We start from the raw sequence: 22647 nt of genomic DNA, 5'->3' as shown, positions 1-22647 counted from the left end.
TTTGGAACCTAGGGGGTTTACAACAGTAAATCGGCTTTATAACTAATTTAAAGAATAAAATAGGGATTGTTGTTATGTGACTTTACTTTTATTGTATGTTTTGCAAGGGTTTTTAAGGTTTTATAGTCTTAATAGATATTATGACACTTGTTTATAAGGGAATATTCTAACAATTAAGATTTCAAAATATTAAATAACAGACACTTCAGATTCAGAGAATAAGGCTAGGGGCTACAGAACAAACAAAAAATCGGCACGTCCCTTTACATTGGTACATGGGATGTCAAACAGTGGACCAACATTGAATATTTCCCAAAATTTCTTGAGTTTTAGCTTGCTAATATGAGGATCACATTTTTAAGATTTTATTTTCATTTCTCTTTTTAGACGACCTTTTTTATAGCCATTAGAAACATAAATAGAAAAAATTTAAAAATGAGCCATATTGGAATCTTTCACGGAGTATTCACATTCTGGTAGAATTTGAATCGCTCTATTACACCTAGGACTTAAAAATACCCTTTAAAATTTTCAAAACATTTTACATTGGGAGTTACCAAATGATCTGTATTGTAACTATACCCAGGAAAACACGAAGTATGGAATTTAAATAGTCCAATGTTCAATCCCCATCTTTCTAGATACACAAATTTTTTGACAAATTTCAAGTTTGTAATTTTTTTCCAGCACACAAACAGTTGGACATAGCTTACCCGACTTAGAGGTTTATTCTGATCTGATGAATAAACATATATGCTTAATGGAATATCAGGCAATTATTTGGGAGCGGTACCAACGGAATGACTAAATAACGTAATTTTATAAATACATTCTACTTTTCCTGCATGTGTTTGAATTGAAGCAGTTTTCCAAAAAGCTATTCAAACAGAAAATTAAATAATAAAACATTTAAAAACCTATAAATTATATATAAACAAGGCTCCACCTCATTTGTCTCTAAAACGCACAGTTGAGAAATAAATAAAAGGAAATAAAACAAACAACTACAATACAAATATGCCTACGCATATTAAAAAAATTGCGTGTCTCTTATCTCAAACTAGAAGAATTTTCACTTCATTAAAGTGAATACAACCCAAAATGTCAGGAAAACTAACATTCCTAACACACATAGTGCTGGCCTTAGGGCCAATAATGAAATAATTAAGAGTAATGGGTAGAGAAAGAGAAAAAATATATGCTCAAACAATAACACCCCATCTTGTGGTTGTCACAAAAACAGAAACGCGTACAAAAAATATAAAAGCAAAGGAATAAAAAAATATATAAAAGAAACCAAAACAAGAATAACTTGATTCTAATTAAAATAAATTCTAAACATGAAACTTGAATCATCAATAGTCACCTAGATTGTGGGTCGTAACCAACATTCAACATTCTGGGTAACTGGCGAAACAACATGTTATAAATGAAATTGGTTAGTTAGTTAGAGGTTGAAAACAATATGGCCCAAATGAATGAAATAAAGAAATACCAAAGAAAGAAAAACAAGAGAAAGGAAACTACCTATGGCTGGCATGAAAAAAAGTTATGGCGTGTTAAACACTTAGCATTACAATGTCTGGCAAGATGACGTTTGATATAAATTTTGTATATGCAAGGGCTGGTCGAACCCCCTGCTGCAAAGGCTTTAGCCCCAAAGAAATATTTTCAACATTTTTTTGCCATCAAGAACCTAATTAAGTTTTTGGTTTTGTATGCCCACATATCAAAAGGTGGCAAACAGTGGCTGAATTGTTCATTGTTTAGTCCAAATTGTTTTAAACTCGAATTTTCCAATAGAAATATTTCAAATTTTGTTGTTTACCTATGACTTTGAAAGTATAACAGCAGTAGGGTCTGAATTACCATGGCAAACAGCATGGCGTGTTTTTCTAATACCACTCTAGGTAGCTATTTCAATTGTGTTTGTTTTTATGGCAGCCTAATGGTGGCCAGTTGGAAACTTTTTTTAGTTACTCTAACTAAATTTGAATGAAATTCTAATTTCCATTGCCATAAGACACACAGAAGGACTTAAATGTTTAGTCCGCCTGTGTGTCCAACATGTGTATTTATGCCTTCTCCACATTGTTTTAAGCCGTTTATGAGTAAACTCAAAACATTAGACCAACATATTACGTCAAACCGGTCCCTTGTGAAACAGCAACTAACTACGGGGGTTTTTCAATTTCTTCGCCAAAACGAAAGGGATTAGCCCTACAACAACAACAATAATAATAAGGCACTTGATGTAGGTTGGACTTGCATTTATCGCTACTATAGGGACCCGCTGTCGCCGTATGTCTGTCTGTGTGTCTTCTGTGTTTTTGAAATCGAAAGTGAATGCAGTTTCACTTTCACTATAAAATGTTCTCAGCAAGGGAAAAAAGAAAACACATGTGTTAAATAAACATCTTCCCTAGTTTTGTGTGACTCCTGTTGTTGTTGTTGCTGCGTAGAGTGTCTGATTGTCAAAACTATTGCATAATGTAGGTACAACAAATACCAGAGAAAACAACAGCAGCAGCAGTTGCAATTGAATGGCCGACCGACCGATCTCAAAAGAAAAGCGGCATATTTTGTGTGCCCTTTAACTTAGAAGAGGTTCAATAGTTTGAACTAAGTCAGTTAGTCAGGCTCTTTAAATTGAAATTCCTGGGGTGTTAATTGCCTTGATAAAAACACTGGGAAGTTGTTTCCTAAAACCAACAAAATTCCTACATATGCAGACCAGCGTTGGAAATTCATAGACAATTGTGAGATATCCCTTTTTAGCGACAAAGGTTTCTCAATGCTTTGTGGGTTAATTAGATCAACGGATTTTGATAAGAATTCATTTCAACTTTCTCTTTTTGTTGTAATGTCTTGTAGATGTAATTTTTACGACTATCCCAACTATCGTTTTAACTTCCTTGACAATATTTGCAAAGCTAGGCATTGACGATTCAAACGCATTTCCAAAAATAAGGCTCTGTTTAATATTAGAACCATTATTATAAGTTCCCTTTTTGGTTGAATTTTTCGAAGGGGTTATTAGCATTTGGAAAAACCTCAATAAGGTATAAAATGGATCATCTCACCTTTGGATAACTAAAATGGATTTATCAATCAGCCATGTGTACTTTTTTTATTTTCGTACAACGATTTCAATCTCAGTTATGTTTATTGAAAGCCCATCTGGTTATCACCTACGAGGAATGGAGTACATATTTTTGCATAGATCAATTGCAGCTTTTCAGTAAACTCTGAGGAGGTGTCAAAACTTTAAATCTTGGTCCTTAAATAATATTTGAGGACTTTATAATGCAAAATTGGACTTTCTTCCTATAACAAAAACTATGAAACTTATATTTAAAAATCAATAAACGATCAACACCAAAACATCTCCCAAAAGCCCCGACAGTAGCAAACCCCAACAATCAAATAATACAAAACTATAATTAACACTCCCAAAAACACAATGCAACAAATTCCTTTTTTCATTCATTGATGGGTGGGTATTTACAACGATGTTTTCTTATTTTTTAAAACAACAACATAAATATTCTTCTTCATAACCTAACCCAACAAATCCACAAACGAATAAACAAACAAACATAACCAACAATAAACAACTAAACCATAAAGATAAATGTCATAAATCATCAATGTATGGAATATAAGTAAATGCTTCTTCCTACTTCTCTCTCTCCGCCGCCCAACAATCACTCGAGACACACTCTCCTTTACGGTAACCAGCGAACAGCATGAGTAGCTAAGTTGACCTCGAAAGAAAAAACACGAGATAATATGACACACAAAGAAGAACACACAAAAAAACCGCAACACAAAAAACAATAACTAGCAATTATCATTTTCATAATTATTACATAACAAGCCCACTTGAGCAGTACACAGAACCCCGACTAGATAGTACACAAAAGGGCAACCATGAAATATGAACACAATTACATTCATATCTATAATTGAAAGTGTGTTTGTGTGCGATATGTATAGGCTGCCAACAATAAAAAGGACAAAGGACAAATAGTAAAATGCCACAACAGCAGCAACAATCATAAATGTCATACGCATTGTGGGAAAGAGATAAAGCAGCAAGGCCGTCGTAATTAGTATGCTCACTGCCATTAAAACAGTGATGTAAACTTCAACGCTTTAGAAAAACGTTAGTTTTCCCAATATTCGTCTGAACTGTAGTTGGATTATTTAACATATTTTTTGAGTTACCGACATATATTGGTAAAATTAAAACGCAGAATGATGAATTGAAATTAAAGTTAACAGCACGGTTGCCATCGGTTGGATTTGACGCAAGCTTTATTTTAAGCGCTTAACTATAAGCATTTTAGTGAGTTTGAGAATCTCACTACTGGTTATCGGATGTATGGTATTAATTATTGAAAAATGTCAGAGGAAGTCGGAAAAATGTTCAATTCAAGAGAGTATTTTTTATAATTTCTTAATTCCTTTTAATTTCACAACTGTTTGCAACTTTTTTCTTCCCTCCCGAAATTTATATTGGTGCCAACAATATTTTTTTTTTGTTTTTGTAATATGAAAAAATTCTTCTCTTTTGTTTTTTTTTTTTTTTAATGATAAACCAAAAATTTCTCCTCTTTATATTTTCTTTGTGGCGGACATTTTTTTAGTTTTGACACAACAGCTGATTGCTTCCAAGTTTTTATAGGGATGTTGTCTTCTTAAAGATGAGAAAGAGATATTTCTGGACAATTCTTGCAGGAAAAGAAACCAATTCCTGAAACAGTATCAATGAGTATAATTACAGGGAAAGAGTTAGAAATCATTTTAACTAATTAAAATTTTGATAAGTTTTCGAATATAGAACCACTAATATTGGTGTCCCAAAAAGGATCCAGCTCGGTATATGAGCAGGATTGATCATTTTAAAGCCTTAAAGGCTTGGTTCGATTGTTCGTAATGGCAGATCAAAGCTTGCATATTTAGTCATTAAGACGAAAGTTTTTTTTACTTTTCTCTGGTACACTCATAGACTACTACCTATAATCAAAAAGATGGCTGTTGGATGTTTTATTTGTGATATTATTATAGCACTTTGTCAGAAAGTATACATGAACGTATTTTGTTTTTACCAGTAATGGAATTATCTTAATTTGTTGCTAGTTATATTATTTCTCAAATAAATGTTAGCTGGCAAAGGAAATTTTTACCTTCCATCCTATAGCATCGTAAAGTATTCTACAATGATTAATATGACGCAAAATATGTAAAACATACACAAAATACACCATAATAGGTCAGTTATCATTGCAAATGGCTCCAATGTAAACGTAATATTGTGTATTAAACACCCAATTCAATTATGTATTAACATTTGTTGGAAGTTAAAGTATTAAAAAAAAAAAGGAAAAATAGTAATACCTTTTACATTTACGTTTACATCGCTAGTTTTCGTCGCATGAAAGATTGAATCCCATCTGTTAACTACGCACAAATTATGAGAACCATTTTTAGTTAAGCTCTGTGAAGAATATGGAGACAATTGCACACAAAAATATAACAACAACAAAATGGAAAATGGAGCAATGGAAAAAATTAACACATTTTAAGTTCAGTTAGCAACACTGTTTTGCATCACACCCCTCATTTCTTAACTACGCACAAATTATGAGAGCCATTTTTGTTTAAACTCTTTGAAAAACGGAAACAATTGCACTAACAAAAAAAGCAACAACAAAACAAATATGGCAATGATGACATATTGGGAACAAAACCACAAATATAAATATGATATTTATGGCCATTATTTTTATGAGGTGATTACAAAATGTTTATTGCTTTTTAATGGGCTTTAGCTCATACAACTCAAGCGCAGAGCAACAAAAGAATGCCTTACATTGTGGTTGGATGGCCTGCAATGGATTTGATGCTTGCTCAACCAATGATTCAATATGAGGCATTTGCTCGTGCGCAAATACATACACAGTTTTTTAGCTATTGCTTGATATGGTGTGGACAGTAAAATGTTGCGATTTTAATAAAATTAATATCTCAATTCAATTCCAGTTTTTTTTTTTTTTTTTTTGTAAAAGATTTGTTGTCGCCTAAAACGACGTGGGCGATATTTCTCTTTTTAAAATTTCCCTACTTTCGAAACTTTAATTTTAACGTCTGCTCAATATGATTGAATTGACTTCTGCTTCTTACTAATGATTTAATAAAATTCCATAATTCTTTTTTTAAGAATGTAATTGTTTATAGATTGCATATTAAGATATTTCTGTGATTTTTAAGAATTTTCTGTGATTCCTCCTTTACACTTACATAAACATATATTTCATTATAGTCAACAAAGCATAAAAATAACAAACTGTGCGTTACAGCCACACATAAAAGGATGGTTAACGCCCATGTTGACAAGGCTCAAACATATTGGAAAAATTATGATTTATGAGTATTTACTATGGTGGAACTTGTGTGTGTTTGCGTAAATATGAATGATGTTGATGGTGTAGATAAGGGAGGATCATGATGGAACACAAAAAAATATGACAGGCCTAGTGAGTACCTAGAGTAAACGAAAATATGAATTCATAATGGAGAAATTGCAATAAATGGATGAGATAGAGAAAGAAAAAAAAGAAAGGGAAATATATATTCGTTAATTTTCTCTAACATTAGCAACTAAACATGTCTTTTTTATTTTTATTAATTTTAAATAAAGAATGGAAATTAGAAAGAATTGCTATTTTAATCTAACCCATTTCAAATGTCAATTTTTGTGATTTATGATCATATTGGTACTAAGATGACACTTAACTCAATTGACTTTTTCTTAACAATAGATTTTGGGAAACAGAAGAAATCCTTCGATGAAAGGTACCCTGCCATATAATTAAATTCCCATAAACATCTTATACCGAAAATAACACACTCTCACACTAATACACAGACAATGAGAAATCAATTCAAACTGAAGTAGGTAGGTAGCAAGTACCTGACCTTAGTTACCACCCTTTGAAGATAGACCAATTCAATACATGATTCGTTTTGCGGTTTAATTATTAAGGAATATCAAAGAAGATATGATGCAAACACAAGTCAACATAAGGTTTTTTAAATAGTTTTAAGCAAATACCCCCTCTAACATATTGACTAACAAAACAAAGAAACAAAACTGCATAACAGTGTACCAAAAACTAGTTAGTTTGTTTACAGTAGTCATAGGGAGCGTTTGTTCGTTTTTAAAATTAGAGTGGCATAAATTACTATTATATATTTAATTAAATTGAATTAAAACATAAAATAAAGGTAATTTTTTACGTAAAATAAAAATTCTTTTCTGCAAAAATAATATCATGTAAATCTCCACTAGTAAATAAAAGTTGTTTTTATAAAAACAACAATAATGGGATTAAGCCTAACTATTTTGCAACAGTAAACCTAAAACAGTAAACCCAAAATAAAAGAAAGTTGTGCTGAACAAAAATTCCGATATGTGAAAAATGAAGTGTGTGCTTGTATACCTTTTCAAACTTATAATTAAATAGCACGTTCTGGAATAACACAAAAGTATATTTTAAATTAAACTACACACAATTTCAAAATTAAATATGTGTTCTTCTCAACTTCTTAAAGTGTTGTATTGCTGAGTTCATGCTATTGAACTGATCTTCTTATTCCTACTATTCACCATTGCTAGAAAACGTGACTTTTATCCATTTTTAAACAAGGAATGTCTCCATTTCAATTTCATATTTTGCGCCATAGGTAGATAATAAGTCTGTCATAATTTTAAAACATTAAGATCATCCCCTTAATACAGTTGAAATGTTTCTCATATTTTAAAAATACCAACAAATGTTCGGTAGCATTAGGGGAGGATTCTTTGAAAATATGAAATATATTATCTATCTAACTACTGGCATAAAATATGAAATCATAATGGAGAATATTGTGGTTGTATGGTCTATGTCTCAAACTTGTCATATTTCGATTGATGTAATGGCCATACTGTCATTATATGGACCTTTTATTTTACATGTCTATAGGTAAAACAGTTGCGTAAAAATTCTCTCAGAATTGTTCAAAATCATTTTCTTAAAAACAAACAATAAAATGAGTCGAGCTGTTATTTGAGGACCATACCAAAACGGGAACCTATTGCGAGTCTTAAATACCAATTTTGAAACAATTCCGTGGGTAAATGTGACTAGGATTATAAAAATACCGAAAGTCAGTGGGTGCCGTTATATGGAAACAGTGGATCAATATGGACTATGTTTTGACCCGGGTTGTAGAGCCCTTTATGAACTACAAATACGTTAGAAAATGTAGCTTCAATCGTCAAACAGAGAATGTCCGGAGCTACCGTAATATGTGTGCCATAGAAAAACGTGGACCAACATATACATAGTTCTTCCATCAGTCCTAGAACCCATTATGAACAAAATGCCGAATATCGGGAGGTACCGTTATATGGAGGCCATACGAAAAAGCAGACATATATACAATGTTTCGCCACCAGAGCCAGAATCCATCACGAACAACAAATTCTTCTTTTTAGACAAATCCGTGGGAGATACCGTTTTGGGGAGATACCGTTTTGTGGGTACTATAACATGTGGACGGCTATATATCATTTTCAATACCAACCATTCTAGACACAATACAAGTTGTGTAGTGCCAAATTTTAAAGCTATACGCCAAGTAATGCGGGCTGTATAATGATTTTAACATTTTATAATGATCATGAATTCATATATACCACATAAAGTGACCACGACAAATATTTAAAGGTGTTACAAACAGAATGACAAATTTAATATTTAATTTTAACAAACTACTACAAAATATTGTTCGATAGCACAAAATGGGAAACTATTGTAAAATTTAAGGCAATAATTAAAAATATTTTAATCCTTTTTTTTCGATTACACATCCATTCAATATTGTATTTTATTACCAAATAACTGATTTTTCCCTTAAAAATTTAAATTTGTTTTTGACTTTCTCAGCTGTTTTATTGCTCATTGTTGCTTTGACAGTAATTTTCGTTAGAGATTTACAGGAGTAACAAATTTTTTGCATTAAAAACTCTAATAAAAGGTGGACAATTTTTCAAATACTAACTACAATTTGCAACACCGCAATAGGATTTTAAAAGTTCAAATTCTTTTGAAAATTGCAACTTTTGATGCTTGTCACAGCACTTGGCGTTAAAAATAATTTAAAGGAAATCTTTCTCTCTATATTTATTTTTTCTCAGGCATTCCCCACTTCCTTCCCCTCACACACTTTCTGAGAATTCGCATTTGGCGATTTGCAAATCAATCAAAACATAACCTTTCCAAATTCGCCAAAACACCAAAAAATTTCCCATAACTTTTGCTTCTCTTGAGATTAAAGTTTTATTGTACCATTTTATTTGCCTTTGGCCGACTTTTTTATTTGCGTTTAGTCTTGTGGTCTTCTATGAGTATGTGTCACATTTGAAAGTAGACAAAGAATTGTTATAATTTATGGCCTTTCCTAAAAAGACAATCATCGTCAGCGTCATTGGTGACATAGACACCAGCGACAGCCGTAGCCGCTGCAGCAACGACGGCAACACTGCCGGCCTCTTAGAGCACTCACTCAGCCAGACAGCAACAAATTTTTGAAAGACATGATCACACACAAACATATCATCATCAACTGAGCCAAATAACATCACACAAATGTTGATCATTGCTATTTGACGATGCTTGTTCTCTGTGCCCTACGTTGCGTCGTAGCCAGTTGGTTTCTCTAATGAAATACTTCAATGATTTTTTTTTGTTTTTGTGAATACGAAAAGCGCCAAAAATGAATTTCTACTTGTTATGTTCTTTTTTAAATGTGTGTGCGTTTGTGTGAATTTTGCTATTTTAACTTAAAGGGGTTTGTTTTTGTTTTCACTGCTGGGTATATTCTTCTTTTTTAAATATTCATGGATTTAATTAACACCAATTGAACTGCATGTCATTTTGGCATTTAGAGGAGACAACAACAAATTAACCAAAATATTTAACACACACACTGAATGCTGAACATTTTTTTGGTTTTTGTTTCAAAGAACCCACTGCTCTGCCATCGTTTCTTTCGACATTGGACTTTTTGCATTTTTTGTATTTGAAGTAGACAATCGTCGCGGATATAATTTATGTGTTGAGTCAATTGTTGTTTCGTTTCTTTGGTCTGTCGAAAAATATTTATTGTTTTTTGAATACTTTTGTTTTTGGTTCACCAAAAATGTCAGCAGTCATGGCAAGTGAATTAAAATATGTATGTATATCCAGAATATTTTCAAAATTTGTGATTTAAAACTTTTAGCCGCAATCAAATTTGACAAATTGTTTGATTTATCAAAATGTAAAAACACAATTTATTCTGGAATCAAACCATATACACATTGAGATTTTTATAAAATTTAACAATATTAATGTGTATAACAGTTTTAAATTTCTATAAATGTGAGAAAAATACTATATGTGATAGTAAAAATAGGTTTTAGGAATTATATATTTATCAAACTGTTATATATATCTTTCAAACTGTATAAAATTATATAACAACTTTAAGACGCACTGTTTAAAATCTTCGGATGATTTTGTAATCTCATAAAACTGTTATACTATACAAAAACATCATTTCAATTGACCTTAAATGACTTAAAAACATAACATAAATGTTATGTTTTCGTTTAGTCAATCAAATAAATGTATTATCTCAATCATTGTTGTTTTACCCTTAACATGATTGCCTATCAAAATTTAATATATATCTTGACTTAAATTGAAGACGAAAAACAATTGTACGTGATTACCCAGTTCTGTATAATAATAATCTACTTAGTTTGTGGTTAACTAACAAAATTAAAATCCTTAATTCCATTTAATTTTAACAAACTTTAAATTGTAGACTTAACCACTGCAGAAGATTGCAAATGCGTTTGTGATTATGACCTTAAAAATTACCAACGAAATTTCCTTCGTTAGTCCGGCCGATGAGGTGGTTTCGACAAAATACCCATACAGGTTACGTAATTGTAGTGTAGATTGGAAATGCTAGCAGGTCAAAAACCTTGTACCTCCTCATGCAAGACAATAACTGAACAGCAACAATAATAACAACGGCAACAAATGCCAAGAACAAGAACACTATCCAAAGTAGCAGCCATAACAACGTTCCATTTTCCAAAGCTTTCTTGCTTCGCTGTCTGCCACAAGTTAGTTAGGCGGCTTGTTGTTGTATGTTATTTTAGCGGTTATATTGATTTTTTTTCTGTTTGTTGCTAAAAACCAATTGTGTTCCAATATCGAGAAAAAAGTGGGCAACCAAAAGCAAACTATGTTCATAAAAAATTCGCCATCTCCCGCTTCGTTAAGAGCCAGACAAAAGCAAGAATAAGGAAAAAATCAATGTTTTTCCATAGCTGTGTTTAAGACGAGATCAGAAAGATTTCTTCAATCGCCCGCAAAAAAACTGGAATTTATTGCAAATTTGTTACAAGAATTATTGTAATATGTATGTAAATTCATAAGAATGGTGTTGTTTTAAAATTTCCAACCAAGATTGCAACAAAAATATTTTCATATTTAAATTCTGTTTTGGGAGGCATTCAAACAACTGGTATTATATTCTATCTTACCTCTCATTTTGGAGGCCCTTCTTTTTTATTTTGTTTTTTTCTCTTTCTGAACAAAAAATATGCTAAAGGGTTAAATTGCCCACTGGTTCGAAATTATGGGTTTCACGTGCTTGGGTTTTTGTGGTCAATGTTATTGTGTGCTGCATGGTTGACTTGAACTCTTACATTATGTTCAGTGTTGTTATTTTCATTTTTTTTTTTGTTCTGGCTAAAAATCTTAAGTTTTGTTTTAGTTTTTGTTGGTCGTAACATTTTGTTGTTGCTGCAAGTTAATAAGTTTTCATGTTGCTGTTATTTTAAGCTTTTGTTGTTTTATGTATTGTTCCACGTCCAAATATCTACAAGGTATTATGTATGTGGCACATGCATATGTTTGTGAGCACGAGATGAACTATATAAGGGCATAAAACAGATTTTACGAAATAAAGCTTTATAAAATTGAATTGCCTTAGCATTAAATATATTTCCGATATCCTAAAATTAAGAATCTCAGCTCTCCATATATCTCTAAAAAAATGTTATATTAAAAAACCTCTTCTACCTCAATATGCAATTCGTGCAGCAGTTTATAACACTGTAAACTGTTATACCAATAAACCAAATTTAACAAATCCCAAAGTCATTTTTATTTAACAATTGCACAGGTATAACAGTTGTATAACAGTTTGTAAACTTTTATAAAATTGCAACAACTACTCAGAAGTCATTGGCTTTCAGTTCTATCAATATTTGGCTTAATGTTACATTTTATAATAGTTTACAAAAGCTTTATACTAGAGTAAATGCGATTAAATAAACGCTGAGTTTTTTTAATTCTCTCAAATTTATTAGTGAAATATAAAATGTACTGAGAAAACAAAATTGCTAACAGATTTAACTCGAAGTTAATTGTTTCATTTATATATTCACCTCCTAACAATGAAGCTCATATTTGTATACCCATTTCTTTTGAAACCACAATAATCTCCATCTTTAAGTTTGAGCATGCTTAAACTTCAACGTGAGGCATTTTATTTTTCAGCACTACCCACTTATTTCGGGAGATACATACATTTATACTCTTACAGTGTTGCATGTGATATACATACATTCGTTTTTTTCGTAAGTCAAGATAATTATGTCCTTTACCGGTTTTTTGCATTCTTTGTACTTCAGTACTTCATTGCAATACCAGCGTAACTACTAAACAAGCAGCCATTCATTCCAGCCGCTAGTGGTGATGAGGGCAAAAAAAATGTTGCCACTTTAACAGCACAGCACAACACAGCACAGCCAAGTGAGCCAGCCAGCCAGTCAATTGTTCCAAAGGAAATTTGCAATTTAGCCTCATTGCCATTGGAATTATAGAAAGAAGGTTGAACTTACCGGATATATTATCAGTTCAATATAAAACCCTTAAGGGCTAGTTTTTGCAACTGATTTTGGGTTACCAAACACATGAAGTTTTATTTTCGTTATGTGGCACATAACCATTTTCTTTGCTTTTCATAAACAGTTTGATCAAAAATCGGTTTTTGCTCTTGAAAATTATTGTGTAAATAAAAATTTTAAAAAAATAATGTTGCCACAGGTTATCAAAAGTTTTTTTTTATTTTATTTTGAGGGCATTTGATTAAATGCAGAGTGTCGAATCAAAATATTTAAATATTATAATACAAATATTTGGGAAGAAATAAAGAATTACAGAGCGTATAATCATTGTTCCATAACCTGAAAGATTTTACTAGTTTTGCAATTTATTTATTTATTTATTTATTTATTTTTTTTTTTTTTTTGATATCATACAAATTTGGTACTTTTATTTCCTTGCAGTTTTGGAGCAATGCAATAAATACATTTCCTATTGTCGTTATGACATAAAAATTTCTAAAATTTAATTTGATTCACAAATTCATAAATCCTTTTTTTTCTTACAGATCTTCATATCACCTTTCTGGTTCCTTATTTACTTGGTTCCTTCCCTTAATACGGCTAATTGCTAGCCGCCAACATTTTCAACAAAATACCGTCCATCATGGATCCCGATTGCTTTGCCATGTCTTCGTATCAGTTTGTCAACTCGCTGGCCTCATGCTACCCTCAACAAATGAACTCACAACAGGGCCATCCCGGTAATCCTAGCGGCAGTGCAAATACACCTAACAGCAATGGTGGACCCGGTGCCGGTAGTGCGGGTAGCGCCAATTCTGGTGCTGCCACACCGGGTAATGACTATTTTCCTGCCGCAGCTGCATATGCACCAAATCTATATCCCAATACACCTCAGGCCCATTATGCCAATCAGGCAGCTTATAGTTTAGGTGCGGGCGGTGGTGGTGGAGCTGGTTCTCAGGCAACACCTCCCGAAATGGTTGATTATACACAATTACAACCTCAACGTTTACTGATGCAACATCAGCAACAACAACAGCAGCAGCAACAGCAACATAATGCCCACGCGTCGGCTGTCAATCAACAGCAACAACAGCAGCAGCAACAATTAGGACAACAACAACACCCGCAACAACAATCTGGCAACATTAGCTGTAAATATGCCAATGATCCTCAAACACCCACCGGCAATAATAATAGTTCCAGCAATACAAATAACAATCAATCATTGGCCAGTCCCCAGGATCTATCGACAAGAGATATCTCACCCAAATTATCGCCATCATCGGTTGTGGAGAGCGTTGCCAGATCTCTGAATAAGGGTGTTTTGGGTGTCAATCTAAACAACAATCATAGCAATAATGTCAACGTACCCATGCACAGTCCCGGTGAAGGTGAATCGGACTCGGAGAGTGATAGCGGCAATGAGGCGGGCAGTAGTCAAAATAGTGGCAATAAGAAGAATCCTCCACAAATATATCCCTGGATGAAGAGAGTACATCTGGGTCAAAGTAAGTACAAGAAGAATGTGATTTTTTGTTTATTAATTTTTTATTAAAAAGAAAATATTTGTCAATGAAATATAAAATTGAAAATAATTTAAACATGGGCTTGCACTGAAATATTCTATTAAAAAAATGGGCTATTACGTGTAAAGGGAGCTTCAGGCTACGTTTGTTAACATGAAATTCATGTACTCAGTAAATATTATTTTCACGGAATAATTTGTCCTGGAAACCATAGGAAAATGACTGGGAATTTGGGAAATCGCCCTCCAAGTTTAGTCCACTATATCCAAAATTAAAAGTATGACTAGATGGTTATAACCACATATGTATATTTATAAACGTCGAAAATCATATTAAAAAATTTAAGAATCTTTTTTTTAAAATTTGAATTAGTAATAAAATTGTTGATGCGTACTTTTGGCGAAAGGTGATTAGATGAAAAATTTCAATCACGAAAATTATTATTTTTTTATCCTCCACCCTAGTTTGGAGGCTATATTAAGTTAGTCATTCCATTTTTAACTACTCGTTATAACAAGATTTCTTTGGTAATAGTTAGATTTATTTTAGTTTCATAGAATTGTTGGTATTTAAAATGGCCTATATAGTTCAAACATAATGGTACCTCCCTACATTCCACATTTTAATAATTTTAGGCACATTGTTCAGCGGATTTTTTCTGCTAGAAAAATATATACACAGTTCTACATTTAACCAGAGCATCTTTATAACCTTACCCCCCGATACTTGGTATTTTTTTTTTTTTTTTTTTTTTTGCAAATTCATACGTGGGTTGCTCATTTCTATATACATAAATTTTTCACATTATTTATTTTACTTGAAAATAATTTTTATTTCATTCTAATTATTTTAAATAAAAATTTAATGTGTAAAGATAACTGTTATACAGTATTTATTTACTTTTACTCTCAATTTATTCTTGGGAAATTTCCATGCTGATTTTAAATGAATTTCATTTCGAAACAATTTATCATACAATCGATCATAGGAAATCTTAACATAGTGTAAATAAATCTACTTCTTTAACATTTAAGAAGAAAACTTATGATTTAAATGACTGCTTATTTCAACGCATCAACTTGTCAAAACAAATAAACATAAAATTCGATGCTACAAGCACATAACATAACAAAACAAAAACACAGACCAAAAATTTCCAAAACGTATTTCTGTTCATTGAGTTTGCTTGTTTCCTTAAATGAGACCGCGTGCTGCGAGAAAATGAACACTACGCGAAAAACCCCCACAATAATAATGCAAACAAAACAAACAGAAAAAAACAACACCAAAACTATTTCAACTCCCACCAAAAAGTCTGGCGATGACGAAAACACAAGAGTACACACCATCGCCATAGCCTATGGATTTGTTCCAAACCAAACATACTTTCACTGACACCTCTCCCCTTGATTTCATTCAAGCTGAAGTGATTCCAAAAATATAGTAGATTTTTTATTTAATATAAATAATGAAGCAGTTGGAAAAAATTGGGGGAAACCTGCATGAATTTGAACGCACAACTCTTATAAATAATGACTAACAATTTTTCTTGGGTGTCATAGACGATTGTTTTTGTGGTTTTCTAAGTTCACTGGAAAACTGGCAAGGAAATCATGAAAATATACCTCCAATTGTCTGCCCTCAGAGCCAAGACGAAGACGTAGGTTATGAAGCTAAGGAAATGAAAGAAAAACATCCAACTGACAAAGGTGAGAAGACATGACCTATTGACAGACAATCACACGAATTATTTTTTCTTTTATTATTATTGAAAAAGAGGAAATAATATTATAAATGAAATGGAAAACTTGAATAAAACATTTAATTGACAAAGTTCAAGAAAACCATAGAATGAAATTTAAAATTGTCATAAATCATTGACAACCTTTCCAGGTTTTAATTCGTTTGTAAACAATTTTGTTTGGTAATTATTTACGTGATTAACAATCGCAAATTTATAGATCCAATAAAAAAAATATTCACAATCACAATTGAATGCATTCACTCAAATGTTGGAGGTAAAACGCATTCAGTTGATATGCGACCACAAATGAAAAACACCTGAAGTGTAGATCTAACAACTGTGGCTAATGGGAAAATAATTATTAGAGAAACTAGCTAGACATTAACAACAACAAAAAACAAAAAATCGGCACAAACATGCACACACAAAAATTAACTGCAAATTTACGTGCAAAACGTTACATATTCATCAAAAACCTCCCCATTTGAAAGAATTTATGAACATTTTGTTGCATTTTTACAACAGCAGCAACGACAACAGCAAAAAAAATGTACACAGCCCAGAGCAGTGGCAACAACTAATAGTAACTTTAGCATGGAGATAGACAGTTTGTTGGTGTTGTTTTTGTTTAACCTAATAGCTAGTCTGTCAGCCAACCAGGTGCTATTTGAAGCAGAAAGTGATGGAATGTGACAGCAAAATTAAACCATGTTAGAGGCTAGTAGTAATAGCGGCTGTAACTTTGCATCGTTCGTTTATTCCAAGTTGCTGAGATTATAGAAATTTCTCAAAACAAGCTGGCGAAACTGAAATGCATTGTATGCATGTTGTATGATTAGATGTCGGCAGAGAATTGAGCTGCTTCGATTGTCTTTAATTCTATGTCAGAGATTAGGGGGTTTCTTCTAAATATAAACTGATTGAGGAAATTGTTTTATATTTCCATGGAAAATCATTAGTTAAATGTAATTTCGAAAAGTGGATATCAGAAGTTTAATCACATGTTAGAAATTAGAGAAAAAAGTGGAAAATTCTTGAATATAAGTTGATCAATTAGGATTCAGAGATTTCAAAAGTGTTATACATATAATCTAATTGTCCAAATGAATGACATTGTAACAGATTTTAGTTTGTATAACACTTTCGAAACTGTTATACAACATTTAAATACCTTAAAGAATTTGTTTAAAATTTATTTCTGACACACATATCACATTAAAATATAACGGCTTTAATATGTGTATAACAGTTATGAAACTGTTATGTAAAAAAATAAATATATATTCCTGCACAATAAATTTGCTACTTTAGTACCTTTCTAGGTTGTTCATGTGAAAAGGATGTCCAATACCAAAAATTACAGTTTCATTTTTTTTCTTAATTATGGAAATAATTACAAGATAACTTGTAAAATGCTAAATATACACTGACAGAAAATTTTTTTTTTTCAGTAAAGCAACCAAGCAATTTATTTTACAAAACATGTTCTGTAATTTCAAACAACAACAATTTCAAAATATTGAATACTGTAAAGTCAAGACATGCCTATCTGTCTGTCCACATGCTAAAGAGCAGAGAAGCAAATAAAAAAAAAAACAACAATCAGAAAAAGAAATTATACAGCCAATGTGGGGAGCGATGTTGTTTTGTTATTGCCTGTTTTATGGGGATCAAAGCAATTTCAATTGAGTGTCTATATCTTCTCTTAGTTATTTTGCAATTATTAAACACATTATTATTATTTCATTTTCCACTTGATATCACAAAGCATAGAAAACAGTGGAAGCGGAAAAGGAAAAAAAGTACAAGGCCGTGTTTAACGTAGACTAAAAAGCATTTTCAACATGGCAAGTGTGGAAGTAAGGCATGTGTATTGTGTATTAACAGAGGGGAACAAAATCTTTACTATGTATGGGTGTGTGGTCGAGATTGAAGTTATTTTTAGAATCATGGAACTGCTGAAGGGCTATAGGGATGATTTGAATATTTGCAAGTAGATTTTGCTGGTAATACAAATATCCGATATGCATTGTGAATGTAAAACTCAACAGATTAGTCGAAATAGGGGTTTCAAGATAAATTATTTAAAATGGATTCACAACTTCTTTAGTCATTATAATCAAATAAAATTATAAGTAATCATATTAATTTTATTAAGCATAAGCAGGGAATCAGTTGACCTATTACACTCAAAATTCGTTTTTCTGTTTGGGCAAATATCTAATAAATGTTTGAAATTTAATTACTTTTGACTAGTTTAAATATAAAATAAACATAATTGAAAAGTTACAATTAAGCTTTCAAAGTACGAACAAACATATATACATGGGACCGGAGGAGACAGTAAAAACTTAATTTGTGAGAATTTGTACGATTTGGTCAACTCTGTTGTTAGACAGATCTTATTTAAATTAGTAAACTACTCTATTAATTAATGCTCTTGTTTCCCTTAGGACTTTATTCTTACATATTTTATTCCAGAATATTCGCAGGTTGAATCCAACCCATTCCATTTTTTTCAATTGGAATTTGAATATATCTTTTATATAATACAAAATTGTCAATTATTAGTAAAAAAAATCGATTTCTCTCCATTGGGTATCGTTCCCCTATGTACATTTAGCATTTCTTTAGTTTTCATTTTTGAAAGATCGAAAGACATTTTGCCACAATTTCTGTGTATTTTTTTGTTTTTGTAATTTTTGTTTGCCTTGTGCGAGTGTGTAAAAAAATGGAAGATGAAGTGATGATGTAGTAGCATGGCGATCATTGCTAGGATGATGATGCTGCTGATCATGACGTTTTCGTTTATTGCAATATGTCGTTGTAGTCATTGGAATAACATACAGCAACAGCAGTGGCAGCAACATTTTAAATGAAAGAACATCGGTATAAATTTTTCATTAAATGCTGTTGATTGTTTTTCAGTTTTGTTTTTTTCTTTTTTATTCAGTTATTGTTGCTACTGCTGTCGCATGTCGACGTCGTTATTTTCAAAGTTCTATTAACAGCTGCTGAAATGCAAAGAACATCTGAACATGAACAAGAAGACGAAAGAAGAAATTATGAAATATTTACAGGGCATGTAAAAACAACTACGACAACATTTTTGAAATAGGGATTGTTATAGAAACTTACATTATTTTAAATTATGCCAATGAAATGTGGGGAAATAAAAAGTTTTTGAAGGAAATTATGAGAGAGAGAGAGAGAGAGAGAGAGAAAATTAAGGTTGAGAATAATAACGATCTATTGCGAAACTCGAAATTTAAATCTTCCATCTTAGAATGTCCAATAACTACACTTTTTTTGTAATTCCAAAATAATAAGTTCTAAATTTAGTATAATTTTTATTCATGGAGAAATGTATCTATTGTAAAATTTGAGCACTGTTATGCAACTGTAAAAATATTAAAAAATACAGAAATTATTATGGAATATAACAGTTTTTATATTAACACTATTTTTATTATTTTATTTTTATACCCTACAACACTTTGTGTTGGGGGTATTATAAGTTTGATTGGGCCAAAAATTATGTAACACCACGAAATATTGATTTCCCACATAGGAAAGTATATATGGATCTTCCTATCTCGCCGAGCTGAGTCGATCTAGCTATGTATGTCCGTCCGTCCGTCTGTCCGTCTGTCCATGTTAATTTGTAATCACTCTACAGGTCGCAATTATGGCCCGATCTTCACGAAATTTAAAATGTAGGTTCTTTGGGAGAGGATTGCATAATATTTAGGGGTTGAAATGGACCAAAAACTGAAAAATTTGCTGATTTTGCAGTTGCTCTACAGTTCACAATTATAGACCGATCGACGCGGAATTTCGCATGTAGCTAGAGTTTAGGGCGGGAAAGAAGCCTACCAATTTGGGTGGTCATCGGATAATATTTAGCGGGTAAAATAGACCCTATCTTTTTGTTAAAAAAAATTCAAAATTTTTCTTTAAACCGCGAATATTTTAAATCGCGGCGAAATCACAAAGCCATGACAAGGTTACTCCTGATCTTTACATTGATGTTAACATCCAACAAAACGGATATATAGCAAAATATGTGCGATATATATGTCTACCAAAGAAGATATGCTTGAAAGATCTCTTATATGTCGAGAACGGCTGAACTGATTTCGACAGTTCTCATTAATTCAGAATGGCCTCTTGACAGGAAAGAAAAAACGTCTAAAAAAATCGCATGAAAACATCTCTCTAAAGATGAAAATATTGATATTTTAAAATTTTCTCATAATTTTTCAATTTTGTCATATATTTGGCATATTTTCATTTTGAATTAAACATTTGGTGATATTTCTACAGCTAACAGAACTAAGTAGTTAGGATATCAGGACATCATATACAGATCGCATTTATGGCCCGATCCTAACGAAATTTTGCATGGGGATCAGATGAGGGTCAGAATAGAAGCCTACTCTTTTTGGAGATGATCGTCATATATTTAGGGGTTGAAATAGACCAAAAAAAAACTGCAAAATTGTTAGCAGGTCGTAATTATTGCCCGATCTTCACGCACATTTGAATGGGGGTTACGGGCATTGCAAAAGCCAAGCAGTTTTGGATGGCCATCCAAAAATATTCAATATGTGAAATAGTTTGCCAAATTTTGTAGACAAAATACGAAAATGGAGAGTTAATAAATACAGGAAAGACGCACTTCTGACTGTTTCGTTAACGCTGATTTCGTTGAAGAATATAGTCAAATGTCTGTATCTCATATAGATGCGTTTCAGTCAAAAACCAATAATAAATGTTAATCTTTTGCCACTTCTGAGAGATTATAGGTCTTTGGGAAATATTGCTTCCAGATCTAGGAAGACCATTTATGTGCAACATCTTCCAATAAATTGGAAATGAGCAAATTAGTTTAACTTGCTATTATTCGAAAATTAGAGAATGAAACCTGATGGTTTTCTTTTATTATTTGTCACAATATCTTGTGGAATTCTTTCGAGTATCTCGCCTATATAAACTGTATCGTTCATTATAGTGTTGTAGGGTATTCAACGGTCGGCCCGCTCGACTGTAGCCTTTGCTTACTTGTTTTTTTTTTTTCTTTTTTTTTTGATATGCCCCTTATTTGGAATTATTAAAACATAAAAATTATTAAACAAAAAACGTCCCTTAAACCATTATTTTTTCTACCAAAGAATAATTTTGTCAACGAGTTTTAAATGCTTATACTTGCCTTTTTACTGTCGTGGCCTTTGCTGCCTTTTACTGGGAATGTAGCACCACCTTTCTTTCCAGGGTCTTCTCTACTCTTGGAGAAAACAAAAATCTTTGAGTGTTGTGTTTAAGTGTATGCATTAGTTTTTAAATCAGCATTAATAACTTAATTTCATTAAAACATGCAATCTTGTGCTATGCTTCAACATAACCTATGATTATATTTTACATTACTGTCGATAAAAGTGGTTTACAACTTCATACACCTGAGATTGGCTTATATCCGTTGTAGTATTTAAATTATCCTATATCCGGTCAATGGATTGCCTGGCCATACGCATGCAGTTGCCGGGAAGTTGAACAAAATGAATGAATTGTGTAGTTTAAGACCTTAAATTTCTGAGAAGCCATTAAAATTGGTAGCAGCAGAATTTAAGGAAAGATGGAAATAATTTTAAAATTCGTGTTCGAAAATTAATCAATTTTCCAAAAAATAAGAACACACATACACAATTTTATTATTTTTTAAACATCATCAAGTAAATGTTTCAATAATAATTTTAATTTGCAAAAACACCTTGTGCGTTCAACATGAAGCCTTTTTTTCTTCTCTTTTTGTTGTTGTTGTTGTTGTTGTTGTTGTTGTTCGTAAAAAAGAGGGCCTTAACTACTACTTTATGGTCACGTCTAATGTGTTTAATTTAACGAGAACACAGCCGAAGTCAACAGCTTTGGCACCACATGTAATGTATAATGAAATATGGCATAAAACCACATGGACTTGTTGATACAACCAATTATACTGATCAGAAAAATGGTTGGGCCAAAGTATCCGACGAATAAAAAGAAGCTGAAAAAAGAAAATGCTGCACCTATCATCCATATTTTTGTATTTTTGACCCTTCTCCATCTTCTTCTTCTTCTTATCAATTGCAACACTCATAATTAGCCTTCAAGTACTCCGGGCAGACCAGAAAAAGGGTATATGTACATAATACCAATCATGCTCATGCAACAACTACACACAAATTTATTTCATGGTGTGCAACTTTTTAAACTTCTTCATGCTTAAGCATTTACCACCTTGGTCACTTATTTACAGCCATCTAAAACACTTGTCCATAAAATTCCAGCTAAAAGATGAATAAATTGCATTT

At 32.0% G+C, this 22647-nt stretch overlaps 1 protein-coding gene across 1 annotated transcript in view; it reads left to right on the top strand.

The window, feature by feature from the left end:
- Positions 1-22647, top strand: part of LOC101887370 (homeotic protein Sex combs reduced) — a 68948-nt gene that overhangs the window by 5980 nt on the left and 40321 nt on the right. Inside the window, exon 2 of the mRNA XM_059126828.1 lies at positions 13570-14535. Coding sequence (XP_058982811.1) covers positions 13668-14535 — 868 coding nt within the window. The 5' untranslated portion in view covers positions 13570-13667. The remainder of the gene's footprint in view (positions 1-13569; positions 14536-22647) is intronic.

Source organism: Musca domestica, unplaced genomic scaffold (assembly GCF_030504385.1).
Source record: "Musca domestica strain aabys unplaced genomic scaffold, Musca_domestica.polishedcontigs.V.1.1 4, whole genome shotgun sequence".
In the NCBI taxonomy this organism is placed as follows: Eukaryota; Metazoa; Arthropoda; class Insecta; order Diptera; family Muscidae; genus Musca; species Musca domestica.
The sequence above is the reverse complement of the archived record's forward strand: the minus strand, read 5'-3'. Positions and strand labels throughout refer to the sequence as shown.